We start from the raw sequence: 19,567 nt of genomic DNA, 5'->3' as shown, positions 1-19,567 counted from the left end.
TGCGCTGATTGGACCAATGACAGCCTGCTGCGATTGGTCGACAGTGACAGGCTTCAGCGCTATATAAAATTAGTCACAGTGCATACACGCTTCATAGTGTAAGGCTTTTTTCACACACACACACACACACACACACAACCCTCCTCAGAAGAACTGGGGAGATCGACGCGAGTCTCCTAGCCATCACACACTCTACCTGCTCTTTTTCCTCTCTCTCTCTCTCACACACACACACACACACACACACACACACACACACACACAACGCTCCTCAGAAAAACTAGGGAGAGCGACGCGAGTCTCCGGTCTCCTAGCCGTCACACACTCGACCTGCTCTTTTTCTCTCACACACACACAAACACAAACACACACACATCACGCTCCTCCTCAGAACTAGGGAGATCGACACCTCTCCCGTCTCCTAGCTTACGATGGCCATAGCAACGACAAACGGCAGTGGAACGCGAGCTCACAAAAGCATTTAACGTTAAATCCGTAAACAAAGCGGCACGTGTCATGTTTTCAACGTGGCTTACATGCGATAAGAGAATATAAAGAGTAACCGCGTGTACTGTACCAGGTTAACAAGTAACAAAACACAATAAATACATAATTTGCAAGCTAGAGTCAACAAACGAGGCAACAATTTTAATCGCACTTACTTACACTAGTGAATAAACCTCAACCACTGACTCTTCACAGTTTCATCTTTGGGTAGAGACTGTCAATATTATCCATCTGAGCACAGCGTGACTTCATTCGACCGGCGGCGTCTGTGTGTGTGTGTCTAGTGTTTTTTCTGTGTTTGTGGGCGGGGCCGCAGGTTTCAAATCTCCCTGGTTTGCGCGCGTAACTACTGGCGAGGCTTGTGTTTCGTAGCTGCGTCATCACGAAACACCTAATGACTCGTTATCAAGACGACTCGTTTGACGCACTATGAGTCGACTCTTTTATAGATGAATCAATAGTTTTAAACACTGTACACTTACAGATTTAAGCCTTAGCTGGATATTTCACTTCACTTAGAGCTGTGTGACACACTACATGGAAGAGCATTTTCAAAAACCCATAATATGGGCTCTTTAAATAAAGAATAATTTTACTGAATTATTACATTAAAGACTATACAGTGTTATTTTATTAACATTTTATATTTCATTATTAATTTTCGGCACCTAAATACAGTTGGACTCATAAAGCACTGTTTGTTTCACTTTTTTTTGTTGTTGTTTCTCTACTGTAATTATTTTTGGTTGTAATTTGTTTATTATTTTTTATACATGATTCACACCCTAACAAAATCACCCCGATCAATCGAAATAAATGATTAATTTCCAAATAGAGTTATTAAAGTCGTCTGGTGAAATATGGCAGAAAAACAAAACATCGCAATGTCAGATTTTTCCAATATCGTGCAGCCCTAATTAGTACAGCTCAATATTCACTTGTTGCAAAACAAATATATGTGTAAAGATGACGATGGGACATTATCTCATCCACGTTTTGATGTTTTATTTTCTAAAAACATTATTTGAAACATTAAAATAGACACTAGCATTTAATATACTTGTATATGTACATAAAACCTTTGTTGTGGTTCAAATCAATGACAGTAAAACATAGCATGTGGTTCAGTTACACATAATAACTGCATTATGTTTAATCAGTTGAAGTAAATACATATTGTTTTTGTAAATACATTCATAAAAAATTAAGGCATTTGAATAGGAGTTTAAAAGGATTTAATAAGCAGAAATGTAGTCAGGAGCATTTTAACTGTGGGTCACACTTTACAATAAGGGTGCATTCAATATTGTATTTACTAACATGAACTAAGAATGAACACTACTAGTGCAGTATTTCTTGATCATATTTCAATGCATTATTAAAATCCAGACATTAGTGAAGCCACAAGAGCTTTATTTTCATAAAAAGATGAATAAATACTGTTATAAATGTATTGTTTGATATTTTTTATTCTTCATGTTAGTAAATACAATAACTCCTATTGTAAAGTGTTGCCCACTGATGCACGGAAAGCTGTGTAGAATGTAGTGTAACTGTGTTGGATGCTCATTCAGATACATTCCACTCTACAAACCGAACGTCGAGTGGTGTTAGTGTGAAAACACATAATTACCTGAATCTTAAGTATACTGTACTTAGCATTCTGCTGAGCAAGCATGCTAAAAATGCCACAAAATATATATGTAGTGAGTGAAGTATGTGTGCAGACGGTGAGCGTAAACACAACAGAAAGTCTTTGATGTGTAATGAGCACATGCAGGATAAACACCCAGTACAGCTCAGTGACGCCAGTGAGTGTGTGTTAGTGAAACAACTCCTCAAGGGGGAGGAAGTATTGAAGCATCAGAAGCAAAACTCAGGTTAATTTCACATATAATATGCAGTGGCAATGCATTTCTGTATTTAAATAAGCTTAGTCCCTGCTAGATCAAGGGTCACCACAGTGGAATGAACCACCAATTACACTGGCATACGTTCTTTCTTTGAAAAATGAGAAAATAAATGATTTAATTTACATTTAGCATTTGCAAACCACACATTTAATGTGTAAACTGCATACAGTTGTGATTGTCTTTTTCCCGCTAACATATGAGCGCATTCTTAAACAGCGCTGATTTGCCGTTATGTTTACATGCTCAACAGAAATGACTGTGATTGGCTGTGAAGGTCATCACTTTACCAAACTCACCGCTTTTTACTGAGTGTAATTGCAGATACAGGGACACTGGAGCGTTTTAAAGCTGTGAAGATCAGCTGGTCTGTTTATAAGCTGACATATGAGCGATCCGCTGATGAATCGCCTGATCTATACAGCTATAAAACCCTCCAGTGTCCCTGTATCTGTGGTTACACTCAGTAAACAGCAGCGAGTTCGGTGAACGGATGATCTTCACAGCCATCACACTCATTTCTGTTGTGCATGTGAACACAATGGTAAATCAGCGCTGTTTAAGAACGGGCTCAACAGCTCTTTAATGTACTGAATTCCAGTATCGTGATAACCCTACATCATATACTACTATGACAAAGATCACCTCAGGTACAACTGATGTGCTTTATTCAGTGTTGAATGCTCCCAATGTGAGCTTAAATACCATTTCATGAGTTCACACTCACAGATATTTGACTGAATAGAATTTGCGTATTTGGCGTGTTGTCCGGGGAGAGGGCTCTGAGCTTGGGAAGACACCCTAACTCATGTTATTTCCCCTTATCAGGATAAAGAGAGATAGGGTCCGTGCGCAGTGTCTAGCCCGGCTCCAGAACGCTCCCCCCTCAGATTTAAATAGTTATCTGGTTTAATAGTGTGGAGCTGGGGTGGTGGAGGGACGCTGAAGTCAAGAGAAAACAGAGGTATGACATGTTTGACTGTTTATAAGGGTTTGCTCTTGAGCTGATTGGATAATAGAATGATTGTGTGTAGGCTTGTGCCGGTATTCGGTAATGCGATAAATCACGGTAATGAATATGCACGATATTGTTATCGCGGGCACTTCAAAATACCGTGAAAAATAATAGATCCGAATTTATATTCTTAGAACGCGCCTTAGCTTATTTTCCATCAACCGCTTGAAGAAACACTGCGTATATGCTGCGCAGAACTGATGCGCACTCTGATGTAAACAATCCCCACATGTAGAAGCCTTGTGTGCAGGCAGTGCGCGCCGCCGCTGCCACCGCGCTATAATCCTCACACGCAGGGGCGGACTTGCCATCTGGCAAACCGGGCACTTTCCCGGTGGGCCGACGTACTTTTTGGGCCGGGCTGATCATCGTCTTATGATTTGATCGGCCCATAAAAGGCTTAGCAGCCTATCGTTTTTTTCTGCCTTATTGATTGACGCTGCTGTGATCTGTGACTCTCTGAAAGTAGATGCTTTTTTCCCGGACAGATAGACCGGGCCGTGACACTGCAGCCCATTGGCTCTTTTCGGTATTGACATTGGGCTGGCCCAATCACAAACTCCTATTTTGGACTCCGTGTGAGCGTGCGTCGTCTGTGTGTATTTGTCAAAATAGTCGAGAGTCAGAGAGAAGAAACGCAAGGGAGGCGCAGAGAAATCGCGAGAAATACACCGGCGTTTCATTTAGCGATTCTGAAAAGTTCTCTGTTCATTCTAGTACACGGCTAAAAACGCAAATCACGTGACCACACACTCTCTGCCCAGAGCTGCAGCCACTAGTTCAGCGGGTAAGCATAAACCCCAGGTGTGAGTATAGTGCATGTCAGACAGTTCATCTGCTGGGTGATCTCATCTCACTATAGTTGTTAAACGTGATATTGAATTCCTCTTGTTGTCTCTATCTAACAATTCTTATGTCTTCTGAATCACTTGTTCTCAGTTAACTGTTTTGGCTGAGTGCAAAGCTAATATATTAATTTATGTAACCACATACACTGATTCTGCACATTGACTGATTGCTTACCTTTATCGTTTAAATTTAATGTACGTTATACTGTTATAATGGCCATTATTGGTTATTAAAACTGATATTCTGCAAAAGAGACGGTGTAAATCAAATATCAAAATGAAATAAATTTGACTTATATTATGTTTTCATTGTTTAGATAGTGAAACAGCAAGCAGGATGAGGTGAAAGGTTAAAATGTAACACTGTTCACTTTGAAGATTTACCCATGCATTAGCAGGCAGTTTTTGTTATGTTTATTATTGAATATAGGCTGAGTGAATAGTGTATTGAATAAGCTAAATTGGCTGTAGTGTATGAGTGTGTGTGTATGGGTGATTTCCAATATTGGGTTGTGGCTGGAAAGGCATCTGCTGCATAAAACATGCTGGAATAGTTGGCAGTTCATTCCACGATTGCTGATCGAAGACGGTTTCCCTTTGCACATTCACTTTGATATAATTGCTCAAGTTTACTTATATATTGTGTATTGTTTTATTTATATTTATTTGTATTTAAATGTTTGAAGTACTTTTAGTTAATTAAAAAGTTATTAAAGTTACTAAGTTGATGAAACTGAAGTTTTTTGTGTTTTTACCTGTTTCTCTAGTAAAATTACAATATTGTGATAATACCGTATACCGTGATAAAAGCTCAATCAATTAATCGCAGCATGAAAATGTGATACCGGCACATGCCTAATTGTGTGTGTGTGTGTGACGATGAATTAGCCTCGTCAAAGACTGATCATGCTCCTCCCGAAATTTGTTTATAAAACATCACTTTATGTGATATTTATTCACTTCCATTATTTTTTAGATGTTAAAAGCAGCTGCTTGATGTTGCAAACTGATATTTTCTTATTATTTTGTCTTTTTTATGTATCAACACTTTAAACTTTAATTTAGCAACTTCTAAAGTATAAACATCAGTATGTAATTTACATATTCAGACTGTTGTTGGTTTCATTTTCATTTTGTACCAAACTTTACATATGTGATGGAGTGCACAAATTTAAATACATAAATGCTTTGCCAATTTACATATTTCATTTGCATTCTGCATATTAGATTTGACAATTAATTTTGCAAACTCATATGATTAACACTCTTATGCTAATTGAACAAACAATAAAAAGAAAGAAAGACTGGAGATCTATGACTGTTTAATGTGTGATGGGAAACAAAGAAGAGCATTGCAAATAATAATAAAAAAAGCAATAAAATCATACAAAAGCAACAATAAAACTCTAATATTAGAAACTAAATTAAAATCTAGAAGGAATTTGTTTGGTGCGGTCCTGATGTTGTATATTACAATCAGAAATCCTGTAATAATAAATAAATTGTAAATTTATTTGAATAAAATAAAAATAACTTTATGGAAATAAAATATATGGCAAGCAGCAAAAAGAAATGATTTATACTGTGTCATCAGCTGTACCCACGCGAAAAAAATACTATATTATTTTTGAACCATACTATAGTAGTGTACTATACTGTATATATTATAATATTTATTTGTTAATGAACGCTACAGCATGATGCAGTGTTAAAGGTGCAGTATGTAAGTTTGTCACCCAGTGGTTGAACTAGGTATTGCACTCCTGGATCAAAACACATGCAAGCATAGGTTGCCAGATTGATGACAACAACAGAAGTCAACTATCGAGTCTAAACGCTGATTTAAGTCATGTTTTATATAAAAGCAAGGGCACATGGTAGAAGGAATATTGTCCATATTAAAAGGAGTTTGTCCTAACCAACACTTGAAATTGATAATTGATAAACGGCTTCTATTTCTCACAGCTGAACAACAGAAAACTGACAATGATCAGCTCAGGTACAGCTCATGTACTTTATTCAGTGTTAAATGCTAATAATGTGATTTTGAATGCCATTTTACATGATATTTATTGTCATACTAATGAAAGCAGCAGCTGATAGTTCACCTCAGATCTGGAAAATAAAATAAACTGAAATTGAACTGAAGAACTGTCAATGGCTGTGTTTAAATTTCTGTCGTGTTTCGCCTGTTGCTAATAGCTCATCACTGCAAATCTCATCACGGATCATGTTGTTAAGACACGCGGTTACAATGTAACCTGCTCACCTAATGTTTACGTGAATAATATTTATATTATTTGCTAATTAATAACCACCTCATGTGCAACTCTGAATCTGCGTCTCATATCGAAGTCTGCTACTGTCCACCGGAGGTCGCATTTCGGTCGCGAACACATATTTGACAGCTTTCGTGACTGAATGAATTAAATATGCGGTTTTCCATCAAGGCTAAATTGGCATTGGGCGGGTTAAATGACCAAAACAAAGACAGCCATTCTTGCACATTTTCCAAGCAGAATATCTGACTTCAGCATTGTTTATCAGATAAACAAGTATGTTCACTTTGCATGTTTCTGAAATATCTGCAAACATATTATGGTATTTTTATGCTTGAGAAGAGTCAACACCTTACATATCGCACCTTTAACTGTAGTGAACTGATAAACTGTAATAAATACTGTAGTGTACTTTAGTTTTTACTACGGTAAACTGTGGTGTATCACATATACGTATAGAATAGCAACTATAGAATCACCACAACAGTATATTGAAGTACTTTACTATAGAATAGTTTACTATTATTTACTATAGTATATTTGTCCTTGTGGGGTGGTAATTTAACCACAATTTAGGCAATTAGCCTGTCCCATTTTCAAGAAGAATCGAGTGTGGTTTCTGAAACTTTCAAACCAAAAGTGAAAGTACATAGTATTCAGATCAGGACACTCATAAAGATAAAGTTCTTGAGAAACAAAATACTACCAAAACATTCACATACATTAGCTTGACTCGTGCATTTACAAACAGGCTTTGCATTTAAAAACACACACACACACACACACCAAACAGACACACAGGCATTACATTCAAACATATATAAATACAGTACATATGAATCAGAAGACAGACGAGAGAGCAGAAAAAGTGTAATATAAGGCATCAGAAACGGGTGCAGGTGCATTGTGGAGGTAGACAGCAGAGAAAAGCAGTTGTTTTGGTGGAGAAGCAGATAAAGTGACAGATATACTGGGGCGTCATTGCTTAACCTTTGATGGAGAGAATTTGGCTTCAAAAGGAGGAGGCTCTTGTGGACTCCTGGGGTATAAATTGTCCCTCAAAATGAGCTTTTAAAGGTTGGTTCAGACGAAAATCACGGAGTATGATGGACACCGGCAGTTCTCAGTGAGTGACTCTCGAACCCACGACCCGGAGCAGCCCGGTGCCTGAGCAGCAGCCCAGAAGGTTCTAGAGGGAGAAAAACATTCAAATCAGTATGAAACCAAAGGCAAAGACTATAGAATAGACAAGACATGTCATGTCACTTGTATAGATTAGAATGGGGAAAAGTGTAACATCAATATGGAGAATGAAGCTCCGCCTACTAGTACAGGAGCCAATCATCGATTGCTATAGCCTGACGATTCTCCGGGGTAGGGCCGTACATGTGTTTTTACCACAGTTTCTGCAGTTGTTATGATCTCTCAGGTCAGTAAACGCACTGAAATCTCAGCGAATACTTGCTTCACAGACATGAGAAATATATCCACAGAAAGCTTGAAATCTCTACTTTTCAACGAACAAACTACACTTAAAAACAGATGTTCTCTGGTTTTGTAATTTGTATGAAACAAACGCGAGGAACAGTCTGCCCATTAGGTACAGTTCCCCTGCCAAATAGTGATGATCTCCCCCTCATTAGCATAAACAGCCCTGAGTAAGAAGCAGCTGTCCGCCATTAGAGTTTTGAATCTGCTGCTATGGTGACACATAGACGCTTATAGCTCCACCCTCTTTTGAAAAGAGGGCTGGGAACTAGAGGTGGGACAAAATATCGATATGCTGATATATTGTGATGTTTCCGGCTGTGATACATTATCAATATTCTGCTGCCAAGTATATTTATCTAAGGGTGCTTTCACACCTGTGGATCGATTGTTTTGTTCCAAAACAGGGATTAAAATTGTTACATTGTTGCTCTTTGTTCTTGGTGCGGTTCGCTTTCACACGGCAAAGTTTTTAAACCAAAATAGCTAAAACAAGTCACGTGTGAGTAAACTCTCTTCACGTTAGTCAGAGTTTCATTTTGCAGAGTCCCGCTCAGCTGTCATGCGTCCTTATTTTAATTTATGGCAATGAGCATTAGGACATTATTGTTTTGCGCTTTAGTTTTGAATGGTGACACCCACCCACATCGTCACCAAGTATAAATCAGAGGGAAGACTTTCTCAAACCGTTGGCTAGAATTATGCATTATAGGCTTTACATTATAGAGAGAAATACCAGATAAACCAAGACTGCTGTCAATTGTCCTAATGGATAAACAGCTCTCGTTTATAGTCAGCATGCTTTCACTTTCGTATTCGACATGAAACACACATTTAGGAATAACATCCCACCATACTCATAATTCTCTCTTCATACAGCCGTATATGCTTATTACATATCCATAATACACTGTGAAATAGCCGGGCTCAGATCTTTTGTACATTTAGGGTGCTTTCACACCTAGACTTTTGTGCGTTTCCCCAGTTAGCGCGATTCGTTTGTCATATGTGAATCCAGCAATCGTGCTCGGATCAGCGCCAAAACTATCGATCCAAGAACGCCTAAATGAAGTTGTCTCGGCTCGATTGAAACAAACTCTGGAGCGGATCAATTGTAGTGAGAAAGCTATATGATCCAGAGTTCATTTTAATCGAGCCGAGACCACCTCATTCAGGTGATCTTGGAATGATTGTTTTGGCGCGGATCCGAGAGCGATTAATGGATTCACATATGCCAAACGAACCGCGCTAACTGAGGAAATACGGCAGGTTCCTGAATGTACAAAAGATCTGAATTAATTAATCAGTCTTACACTGACTGCAGCTGTTTACCGCTTTGGCTGCAGTACACGCCATTACTGGTTTCTGTAATGGTGGATCAACAATACATGAGATGCACCGGTGTCATTCACACCACTGACAGATGAGCCATTGCAATGGTGAAACTCTCAGGCATACGGATACCTTCTTCTGTCCAAGCTGGACCAAGGTATTTGTGTTTCAGACATCCCAACTCTCTGGAATCTTCAGCTAGTTTCTCCCTCACAGACCCGCTTTCACTTCGCTAGATCGCTTGCGTGTTCCCGTGGTCAGTGCTGAGAGGCTTCATACAGGAATATGTGCTCAAACTATTTTATTTTGCCAAAATATATATAAAGAAATCAATGGTTTATGTAGCCATTATTGACCTTGGGAAAGTCTTGTAGAGGAGATAATGAAAACTTTAGGTGAATAAACTGTAAAAATGACTTTATTTTGATGACTACATAACTAATGTCCACTGCTGGAGACATTATAAGTGCTCAGAGGAGTCTGTGCTCACCTTTGAGCATTCTGAACAGGTACTGTTCTTGAGAAGAAAATCTAGTGGGAATGGATGATTTTGCAGGATTATAAATAAACCAGGGCTAAGCATAAATACATCAAATACGTTGCTCTACATTCTTAAATGTGTTTTCCACTAAATTGAGCTGCTGCTGCTCTGATTTAGAGATGTGCCCTTTTTACTCACTGCACATCATCATTTTTAAGTTTGTTTGACAGCGCTGTGCTTGTTTTACACTGTTGCAACTCTATCAAATGTGCTGTTTATAAAAAAAATGCATCTATAAAATCTTATCAAACTTTGATGCATTTTTTCCTCATTTATTTACAAATATTGTAATATATCATGGATGGTTTCAGCTATATTCATTCTTCCATGGCGGGGCGCCACGCCAAAATTGATCCCGCCACAGCTACATTACAGCTTCTCATTCAACACATTCAGTCGTGTGTTTTTTTTTTTTAATAGTGGGTGATAATCGCACCAAAGCGTATTAAAAGGTAAGTGAATTATAACAGAGCGAACTTTTCTGTAACCGTAGTAGTGCTGTCCGTCATTTGTTTAACCCTCTAAGAATACGTGCTGACTGACTGACTGACTGACTGAGGTGCGTGATGCATGAGGCCAGCAAACACGACGTATAGCCGTTTCACTTTACTTCAGGACGCATTAATACTGCTCTGTAGGTCTATTAGAGACATTCATAAATATTCCTAGCAAATCTAATAAATGTTGGAGACATACTCGTTATATAAATGCACTAAATTGCACTTCAGAAGCGTTCATTTAATAGCGCACAAGAAGATCTGCGCTTGAGCAGCGTATATTTAATATACTTTATCGGTACTGAGGGCAAAATATTGTGGTAATGCTGTATCATGAGGTAACTTGTGATTCCCAACCCTTACTGGGAACAAAATCTCAACTGAATTTGAAGCGACAGTCACCAAAACACCTAAAAGGGTCAGTTTCAGAGAGTTAGAAAACATTATCTGTGTGCTACTTCAGGGCTTGAAATTGCTACCATTTTGGTCGCATATGCACCCGGAATTTATTCTGTGCGACCTCATAATATATTTAGGAGCATTTGTGCGACTTAAATATAAAGTATAAATATATAAACATATAAAGTAAATATAAATATATGCATATAAAGGTTGAAGAGCGACCTATTATGATTTTTTTCTTTAATAACGTACTGAATCGCTAAGTTGGTTCTCATATTAGCTGTTAATCACGGTGCGTTACGCTGTCAGATGTAAGGGAGCTTTTATGACTGCGGGAAATGCAAAGGGCTGACGTTTGAGGAAGACGCAATGAAAACAGGTTTGCAAACCAACCTAAAGCTACAAATAACAGCCCCGCTGAGAGCGATCATGTGGTAAACGTTGATCCGCCAGCCGAGATCAAGCTAGTGTTTTCAGAGTGAGTGCTGAAATGGCTGTTTAATGGCCTGAATCTCGATGCATTGCTTTCACTGCGTCTTCAACGCTAATGGGCGCTAAATGTAGAATCTAGCACTACATGCATACTCTATAGCCAAAGAAGCTCGCCTTTACTCTATTTAAACTTATTAATCAGTATTAAAGTGATACTGCGGCTCATGACAAAGAACAGTATTGCGTGGGTGGTGATCGGGAGAATCCTGCTCTGCCCTGCTCATGTATTGGGCCGGCTGATTCGTCTGCTTTTTTCCACAATCACAGAAAAATAAATCAGCGCTTAACAAGACTGTGCAAATGTGCCGTTTTCCTGAGCGTGCACGTGTTCTCTATCTCGTGCACAGACGTACATGCACAGGTCGTTGTCATGGACATGAACTGAAACCAAAAGAGTGGTAGAAGTGAGACTTTTCCTCCTTTCTTTTGTCCGTTCTTTCTTGACATGCATGTTATTCTTCTATTCAGTTCCTGATGAGTGCTTTACAGCTTTCAGCATTGGATTGAATTATTTATTATAATCTTACGTTTATGTTTTGTAGCTGAAATATTTGGTTCATTTAATTGACAGGCGTAGAAAAACAATAGTGCAAAAAGTATAGTTCTTACTGTTTGATTTGTTTGTTGCAAACCATAGATTTATTTTTCATAAAGAATTTTTAAAGCAGATAATTCAGCTTTAAGCACATTCAAGATAATGAGAAACTCATTATTGTTAGTATTATTGTCATCTTTAACATTTTATAATTATTGGACATTTATTTTGGGATTATTCAAGTGATCACAGCATTAGTTAGATGGTTGTTTCTGGCTTTTGTTAGTCCTGATTGATGAAGTTTTCAAACTAATTTGGAGAGGAGCACGTGATATGATTGACTGCAGCTGGCCACTCATCTACATTCACTAGTTAGCCAATCAAATTAACCCCAACTCACTATAAGTAGCCTAGCTAGAACTACTCTCTTATCTTCGTTTTCCGAAGAAACCCCCCATCCACCCCTTCTCCTCCTTTCTTCTTTTACCACGGGGAGCTCTCGAGAACCACCTGATCTCGTACTCCCCTCATATGCTCTATGGACCAGGCGGGAGCCCTGGGCTCACCTATCTCCGAGCTCAGGGTTCTCTCCCGGGACAGCATGCCAAACCTGCTAACAGTTGTCAAACAATATCTAAGTGTGAACTCTTGAAATGTTGTTTTCAAATACAAGAAATCCCTTAATATACAATTTGCAGTGGTGCTTAAAATTTAGGAGCACCCACCGAAAATTAATGTCTGCTGCTCCTAAATTTCTGAAGTTAGAAGCACCGGTGCTACCAAGTAAAGAAGTTAATTCTGAGCCCTGTATTTTGAGCTGAAACTTCACACACACACACACATTCTAGAGACATCAGAGACTTTACATCTTATAAAAAGGTGCAGAATGGGTCAGCTTTAATATCAGTGTTTAGATGCATGTACCTGATGTTCTGCAGCCCGTCTCCACGACAGCGGTTATCAGTCGCCATGGCGTCGCTTTGACACTCGACACATACGGAGCGCTCACGAATTAAACCTGCACTCCACGGTCTCACCTTACATGCTGCACTCGCCTGCTTTACACGCATCTGCACACAATAACTGCAGACAGAGAGAGAGAGACAGATTAAAGACAGCATCTGCACACTCCACTAAAGCCAGTATTCACTGAAAAACTTGCCAAATTACCAATAATATATAATAATATGAGCAAATACATTGGTTTGCACATTGCATAAAGCATACTTAAAGGGATAGTTCTCCCAAAAATGTCAATATACTCGCCATTTACTCCCAGTTTCTTTTTCTGATGAATTTGAGATATTTTGAAGAATGTTGGAAACGTAACCATTGAGATCCATAGAAAAAATACTAAGTCACTGGTTAGCGGTTTCCAATATTCTTCAATACATGATATTTTGTGTCCAACTAGGCGTGAGCGACACGCAAAAATTCATTAATTAATTTTCTTTTTTGGCTTAGTCTCTTTATTAATCAGGGGTCGCCACAGTGGAATGAACCGCCAACTTATCTAGCATATGTTTTTTACGCAGCAACCCATCACTGGGAAACACCCATACACTCTCATTCACACACATACACTACGGACAATTTAGCTTTCCCAATTCCCCTATAGCGCATGTGTTTGGACTGTAGGGGGAAACCGGAGCACCAGGAGAAAACCCACACCAACACGGGGAGAACATGCAAACTCCACACAAAAATGCCAACTGACCCATCCGAGGTTCGAACCAGCGACCTTCTTGCTGTGAGGCGAAAGTGCTAACCACTGCGCCACCGCGCCCGCGCCTACCATGCACAATTTTTTTTTCCTATTCTAGGTTGTCTGAGCAGTACAGCCAAACTCATTTACTTATTTGCAAAATATCAATTTAAAAAAAGATTACTGTAGACTAATATAGTCGGAGATTAAAAAAACAATGTCTTATTTTTTTAACGGCAAAGAAAAACTACAATTACAAAAATATATAATAATAAAATGAGCAAAAATATTAGTTTGCACCTTGCATAAAGCGTCCTTTAAGAGAGAATTCTCCCAAAACGTTCTGATGAATATAAGATATTTTGAAGTATGTTGGAAACCGGTAACCATTGAGATCCATAGTAGGGAAAAATACTATGGAATGGTCAATAGTTACCGGTTTCCAGTATTCTTCAATATGTGTTATTTTGTGTTCAACTAGGGGTGGACGTTACACAAAAATATCATATTGCAATTTTTTTTACAGGAAAACTAATATTTACAACTTTATCTCAATCTTTGCGATGATGTTTTGACTATTCTAGGTGGTCTAGAATAGTCCAAAGTGGACAAAGGTTAAAAAAAAATTTAAAATCGGTCATATTTTTTAATGCCAAAGAAAAAACAAAGAACAAGGATTTCAAGAGTTCACACTTAGCTGATGATTGATTCTAAGCTTGTTTGGCATGCTATCCCAGAAGAGAGCCCTGAGCTCATAAGATCCTCGAGCCCGGGGCTTCCTCCCATTGCAAGGCGAGAGGGGAGTTTGAGCTCAGGTAGATCTCGAGAACTCCCCCGCTGTAATAATCAATGAACAGCCAGTGATTGCTCCTGAGAGATAACCATTTACTAGGAGCATGTCTGTAGTGCCGGTTTGGATTAGACAATTAACTTATGTTGCATGTTTTTTGGACGGTGGGAGGAAACCGGCGAACACGGGGGAAACCCACGTGAGCACGGGGAGAAAATGCAAACTCCGCACAGAAATGTCTGCTGGTTTGGTAAAGCCTGGGACCAGAGACATTCTTGCTGTGAGGCAACAGTGCTAAGCACTGGGCCACCGTGTCACCCATCTAGGAAGAAGGAGGAGTAGGGGTGGATGGGGGGATTCTTCAAAACGAAGATAGCGGTGGTACGTAACCCAGGGTATTTGTAGTAGCTTAGGAGTCGTCTGATTGGTGCATTGAGAATTGGATAATGCGGATCCAGCCGCTAGCAATCATAAGCACGTGATCCTCTCGAAATTAGTTCATAACTAAACTTCACTTCAATTATTAGACACAATTACAACTAAAACAAGCAGTGGATTATTTTCAGGTACACTAGTAATATAATATTTGGCAGCAGCATTTAGGAAATTGGTCACACTTTACTATAAGGTAATTATTTTTTCATGTTAGTTATTGTATTTACTACATGAACTAATAATGAACAATTATTGTACAGCATTTATTAATCATATGCATAAATACAAGATAATGCTTGTTATTATTAGTTAATGCACTGTAAGTTAACATCAACTAATGAGTATGTTTATGGACACCAATAATAGGATTAAGTCAATACTTTAAGAGTCGACCATGTAAACAGCGATTATTGAAGGTCAGTACAGACATGTAAACACCACAATCAAACTATTTCCATCATGTAGGATTTTCGCAGCGCATTGCAACAGGATGTTTAATCCACACACTGCTGTTTGACCATTTCTCTGCACCTACAGAGTCAGTGAAAGACCACAGACACCTGCATCATGATATGCAGAGGGTTTTTTTTTTTTTCCATTCACCGTGCGGTATCAAATTCAATTAAAACAACACTCTTCCTGCAGTTCATACTCGCATCCAATATCTCATTTGTCATGGGGGGGCATGCATGAAATGTTCCTGAATGAAAGTAAAAGTGCCAAACTGCAGTTTAAGTCGACAAATAAAGAAAGGAAACACCCGAAATTACATGAAACTCTGAAGGAAATGTGGATAACGCTGTGACTGACGCAATGACGTTAATCCAATTATGTGTTATAACATGTAAAACGGGATCATGAATGTAACATTCAAAAAGCAACTCATGTAAACACTTTAATCTTATTATTGTCTTCTTCAGATTAAAGCAAATCATTCGATCGCTCGTGTCCATGTAAATGTAGTGTTATGTCCTGAGACGTATATTTTGGTGTGCACGATCATAGCGATCATTGGATCTTTCCAGTGATTGGCTGTTGGGAGAGGATAGAGAGTATTTAACCTGATCTACGCTTCAAACCGTTGTCGGTGGTGGCTAGATCGTGCACTGGCTGAACTTTTCTCCACATACAGACCTTGTGTTTGTTAGAGCTTTCAAAATTTGATTTGACTTCAATATTTACAGTGTGGTGAAGCTATTTAAGTCAGACTTCTACTTTCAGTGATCTTCTTGTTAACATCTAATAATTCACCCAAAGAGATGCGAGTCTGGTTGAGTTGTTTGTTTGTTTGTTTGTTTGTTTTGCGGGTTAAGTAGGAAGGTGGGTGCCATTTTGTTTTGAATCAGTCTTCTGTTTATGTTAGTAGAGGGAGTTAGTTTGTGTATTTTTGTTTCTTTTTATTTCAGATTAGCAAGAGTTCATATTAGGAGTTCGCTTGTTTTTGTTTGTTGTTTTAGCCTTGCCCCCTTCTGAATTAATACCCTGTTGTCTTTGTTATATTTTGATATGTAAATAAACGTCTCTTTTCTTGATTTGACCTTGTTTAAGTCTCTAGAAATTCTGTTTGAGGAGATGAGTTCTCAATTTCTTCTCTTTTTCCAGCCATTGCACATCACCCACCACCAATCATTCATTTTCTGTTATGGTCACATCACTAGACCTGAAAAGGTCGTAACCGTAGTCAGTGAATAACTTTATTTTCATTAATTCTAAGATTAGAGATGAATAAATACTGTAACTAAGCATACACTTAGTGCACCACTTAGGGGGCTTCCACACAGGTTATGCATCTTGTTGATATACACTATAAACAGCAGCTACGCTAATTATCTTCTTTATTCTCTATTTCCACCTGGGGATACTCTTCCCGAGGCCCTCAGACTATGCAGAGTCACTGATTCGATCCAAGACCAACGACGAGATGATCCCAAGGTTTCCATATCCTGGACCAGGCCGAATCCTGAGCAGCTACTGCGATGGTCATGGAAGAGTGGAGAACATGAGACTGATTCCTGTGACGCTCCAGAGACAGACGAGTCTTCGCTGAGGCCAGCTTCCAGCCTCCGCCACTAAAACTGCAGCTCTGCACAAGACGTTTGGCCAGCGGAGAAATTAAAATGATCGTGCCCAACTGAGCCTGGTTTCTCTCAAGGTTTTTTTTTCTTCACTTCCGCCATTAGTGAAGTTTTTTTCCCTCTCCGCTGTCGCCACTGGCTTGCATGGTTCGGGATCTGTAGAGCTGCGCATCGTTGGATTTGCTCTTCAGTATTTGGACTCTCAGTAGTGATTATTAAACCACACTGAACTGAGCTCAACTGAACTGAACTTAAACACTACAAACTGAACTACACTGTTCCTATTTACTGTGACCTTTAATGTGAAGCTGCTTTGACACAATCTACATTGTATAAGCGCTATACAAATAAAGGGGAATTGAATTGAATTGTAATAAATGTATAGTTCCTTGTTGAACCCAAAAATCTCTGCATTTCTTTTACAATACATTTGTGTCCACATTTAGCAAAACATAATAAAAACAAAAACTATTCATAATAAAATATGCGCTTCACTTGCGAGACGGTTTCTACTCAATAACAATTCCTCTGTGCATACACGTGTGTTGCAGTCAAGGTTAAAGATCAGTCCTCCCACACTGGATTTAATTAGTCTGATGTGTTATGCCTGTGTTTTTCCTCCTCCATGGTCTGCATGTCATCCCGGTCTTCTTTCTCACACACATGAAACCATACACCTGTGATTAATGAAAGGGTGTTCTGGGATTTCCTGTGTGTGCGGCTGGGAAGGAGCCTTGGATAGTCGTTTAATCTCAGTTCATTTGAACCTGCACCTGCCATTTCATTCCTGCGATGCTGTTTAACTCCTCATTACCGATCACACACACACATACACATCGTGTTCATTGTCCTGTGTTCAAAGTGCACACTAATACGATTTCCTGGCTCAATCAGGTGTTAGGTAAATGAGGTGGCTTGTAGACTGAATTTAACTTATTTAACCCTAAGCAAGTGTCAAAATTCATATTCAAAGTTTGATATATTGAGTCTGTCCCATCATTGGACAATGAAAACACCGAAAGCGGCGAGAGCAGCAAAGTATCCAGAAGTCATTTATTTTTAAAAGGAGCCGGTGGTGATAAGTGGCGAGGAGTGGCATGGTGCATCTTTGCCAGTGTGGGCATCGAGAAGAGTTGAAACCAAGTCAACTGAATGGTAATGAGCTATGATGCAGTTCAGTGGCAACCAATTGGAATGTAGAAGTCCACCGTTGTTCCCAAGGATTTGATTATTGCAGTCACCAGATTTCCAATTATTAACAATGTTTACTACATTTAAAAAAAAGTTACTGTCGAATTGCTGATGTGCATTAATGTTATATTAGGGGTGGGCGGTACACCGGTGTCATAGTCATCACCGGTGTGACATTGCGCCACGACATGGATTTTCTAATACCGTCAATACCGTAATAAATCAATTATGCGCCTTAAACGGCTGCATTTACATCAATAATAGCTCATTCTAAATAATAAGGCATTCAATTTTCTTCAAACGTTCAGTTGTGGTCTGAATACCTGTCCTTATACTACAGGGCTCGAAATTGCAACCATTTTGGTCGCATGAGCACCCGAAATGTAATCTATGCGCCCTCATAATATATTTGGGAGCATTTGTGTGTCTGAATATAATGGTTGTAGTGCAATCTGATTTGATTTTCTCTAAAAACTTGCTGAATCGCTCTACCCTGCTGCTGTATTGGTTCATATTAGCTGTCAGTCACTCAACGCTTCCCGCTGTCAGATAACAGGGAGCTTTTGTTACTGCAGGAAATGCAAACGGCTGAAGAGTGAAAAGTGCACAGGTTTGCAAACCTCAGCTAAAGTTATAATAATAATAATAATGGCGCAGATGACAGCGATCATAACATGAGGTAAATGTTGATCCGCCAGCTGAGATCAATCGAGTGTTTTCAGAGAAGGTGCCCGAATCTCGATGCGTTGCATTCACCGCGTGTTCAGCGCAAATGTCCGCTAAATATAAAGTCTAACACTGTACACATCATCGCCAAAGAAACTCGTCTTTACTAAGTTTACACTGAAACTACAGCTCATAACAAAGAGCGGAATTGCGCCGGTGGTCATCATGAGAATCCTGCTCTGTCTGCTCATAAATTGGTGCGGCTGACTCGCCTGCTTTATTCCACCAACACAGAGAAATGAAGATCAGCTCATAACGAGACTGAGCATCTACAATGACCCAAACCAAAACTTTTAAAGAGTGATAGAAGTGAAGAGATAAAACTTTTTTTTTTGTCCGTTCTTTCTTGAGATGTATATTATTTTGCTATTGAAAGTAATACCATGATATTATACCGTCACCGTTCAAAAGATGAAAAATACTGTGATATTAATTTAAGGTCATATCGCCCACCCCTATGTTATATATATTTTTTTTTTTTCTTAAAAAATCGGGAATCTCATGCTAACTATAACGACAGTACAAAACAGTATTGCTGCTTCAGAAAATTTCAGACGTACTGTATGGACACATATTGGATAAGTGGAGCAAAGCCATACCACACGCAACAACTTAATCTTCCATAGTTAAATGAATTTGATAAAAGGCGAGCCACAATTGTCCGCTAGAAAGCCCGTTTTTATGTGGGAATGTAATTGATTTGCTGATATGCTGCAATGGCTTCATTAAATTCAAGATCAATGTAGTATGGTGTATTAAAGATGTTAAAGACTGGATGACCAACAATTTTCTTCTCTTA

General features: G+C 38.9%; 1 protein-coding gene across 2 annotated transcripts in view; it reads right to left on the bottom strand.

Moving 5' to 3' along the window:
- Positions 1 to 1,487: 1,487 nt before the first annotated feature.
- The window catches only part of si:dkey-178e17.3 (somatomedin-B and thrombospondin type-1 domain-containing protein), a 67,164-nt gene continuing 49,084 nt past the window's right edge, over positions 1,488 to 19,567 (bottom strand). For both annotated transcript variants that reach the window (XM_056464177.1, XM_056464178.1), the window contains exons 4-5: positions 12,771 to 12,929; positions 1,488 to 7,748 (exon numbers count right to left, since the gene is read on the bottom strand). In XM_056464177.1, the coding sequence (XP_056320152.1) occupies positions 7,643 to 7,748; positions 12,771 to 12,929 (265 nt within the window). In that variant the 3' untranslated portion in view covers positions 1,488 to 7,642. The remainder of the gene's footprint in view (positions 7,749 to 12,770; positions 12,930 to 19,567) is intronic.

Source organism: Danio aesculapii, chromosome 8 (genome assembly GCF_903798145.1).
Source record: "Danio aesculapii chromosome 8, fDanAes4.1, whole genome shotgun sequence".
Lineage (NCBI taxonomy): Eukaryota > Metazoa > Chordata > Actinopteri > Cypriniformes > Danionidae > Danio > Danio aesculapii.
Note: the sequence above shows the minus strand (reverse complement) of the source record. Positions and strands in the feature narration are given on the sequence as shown.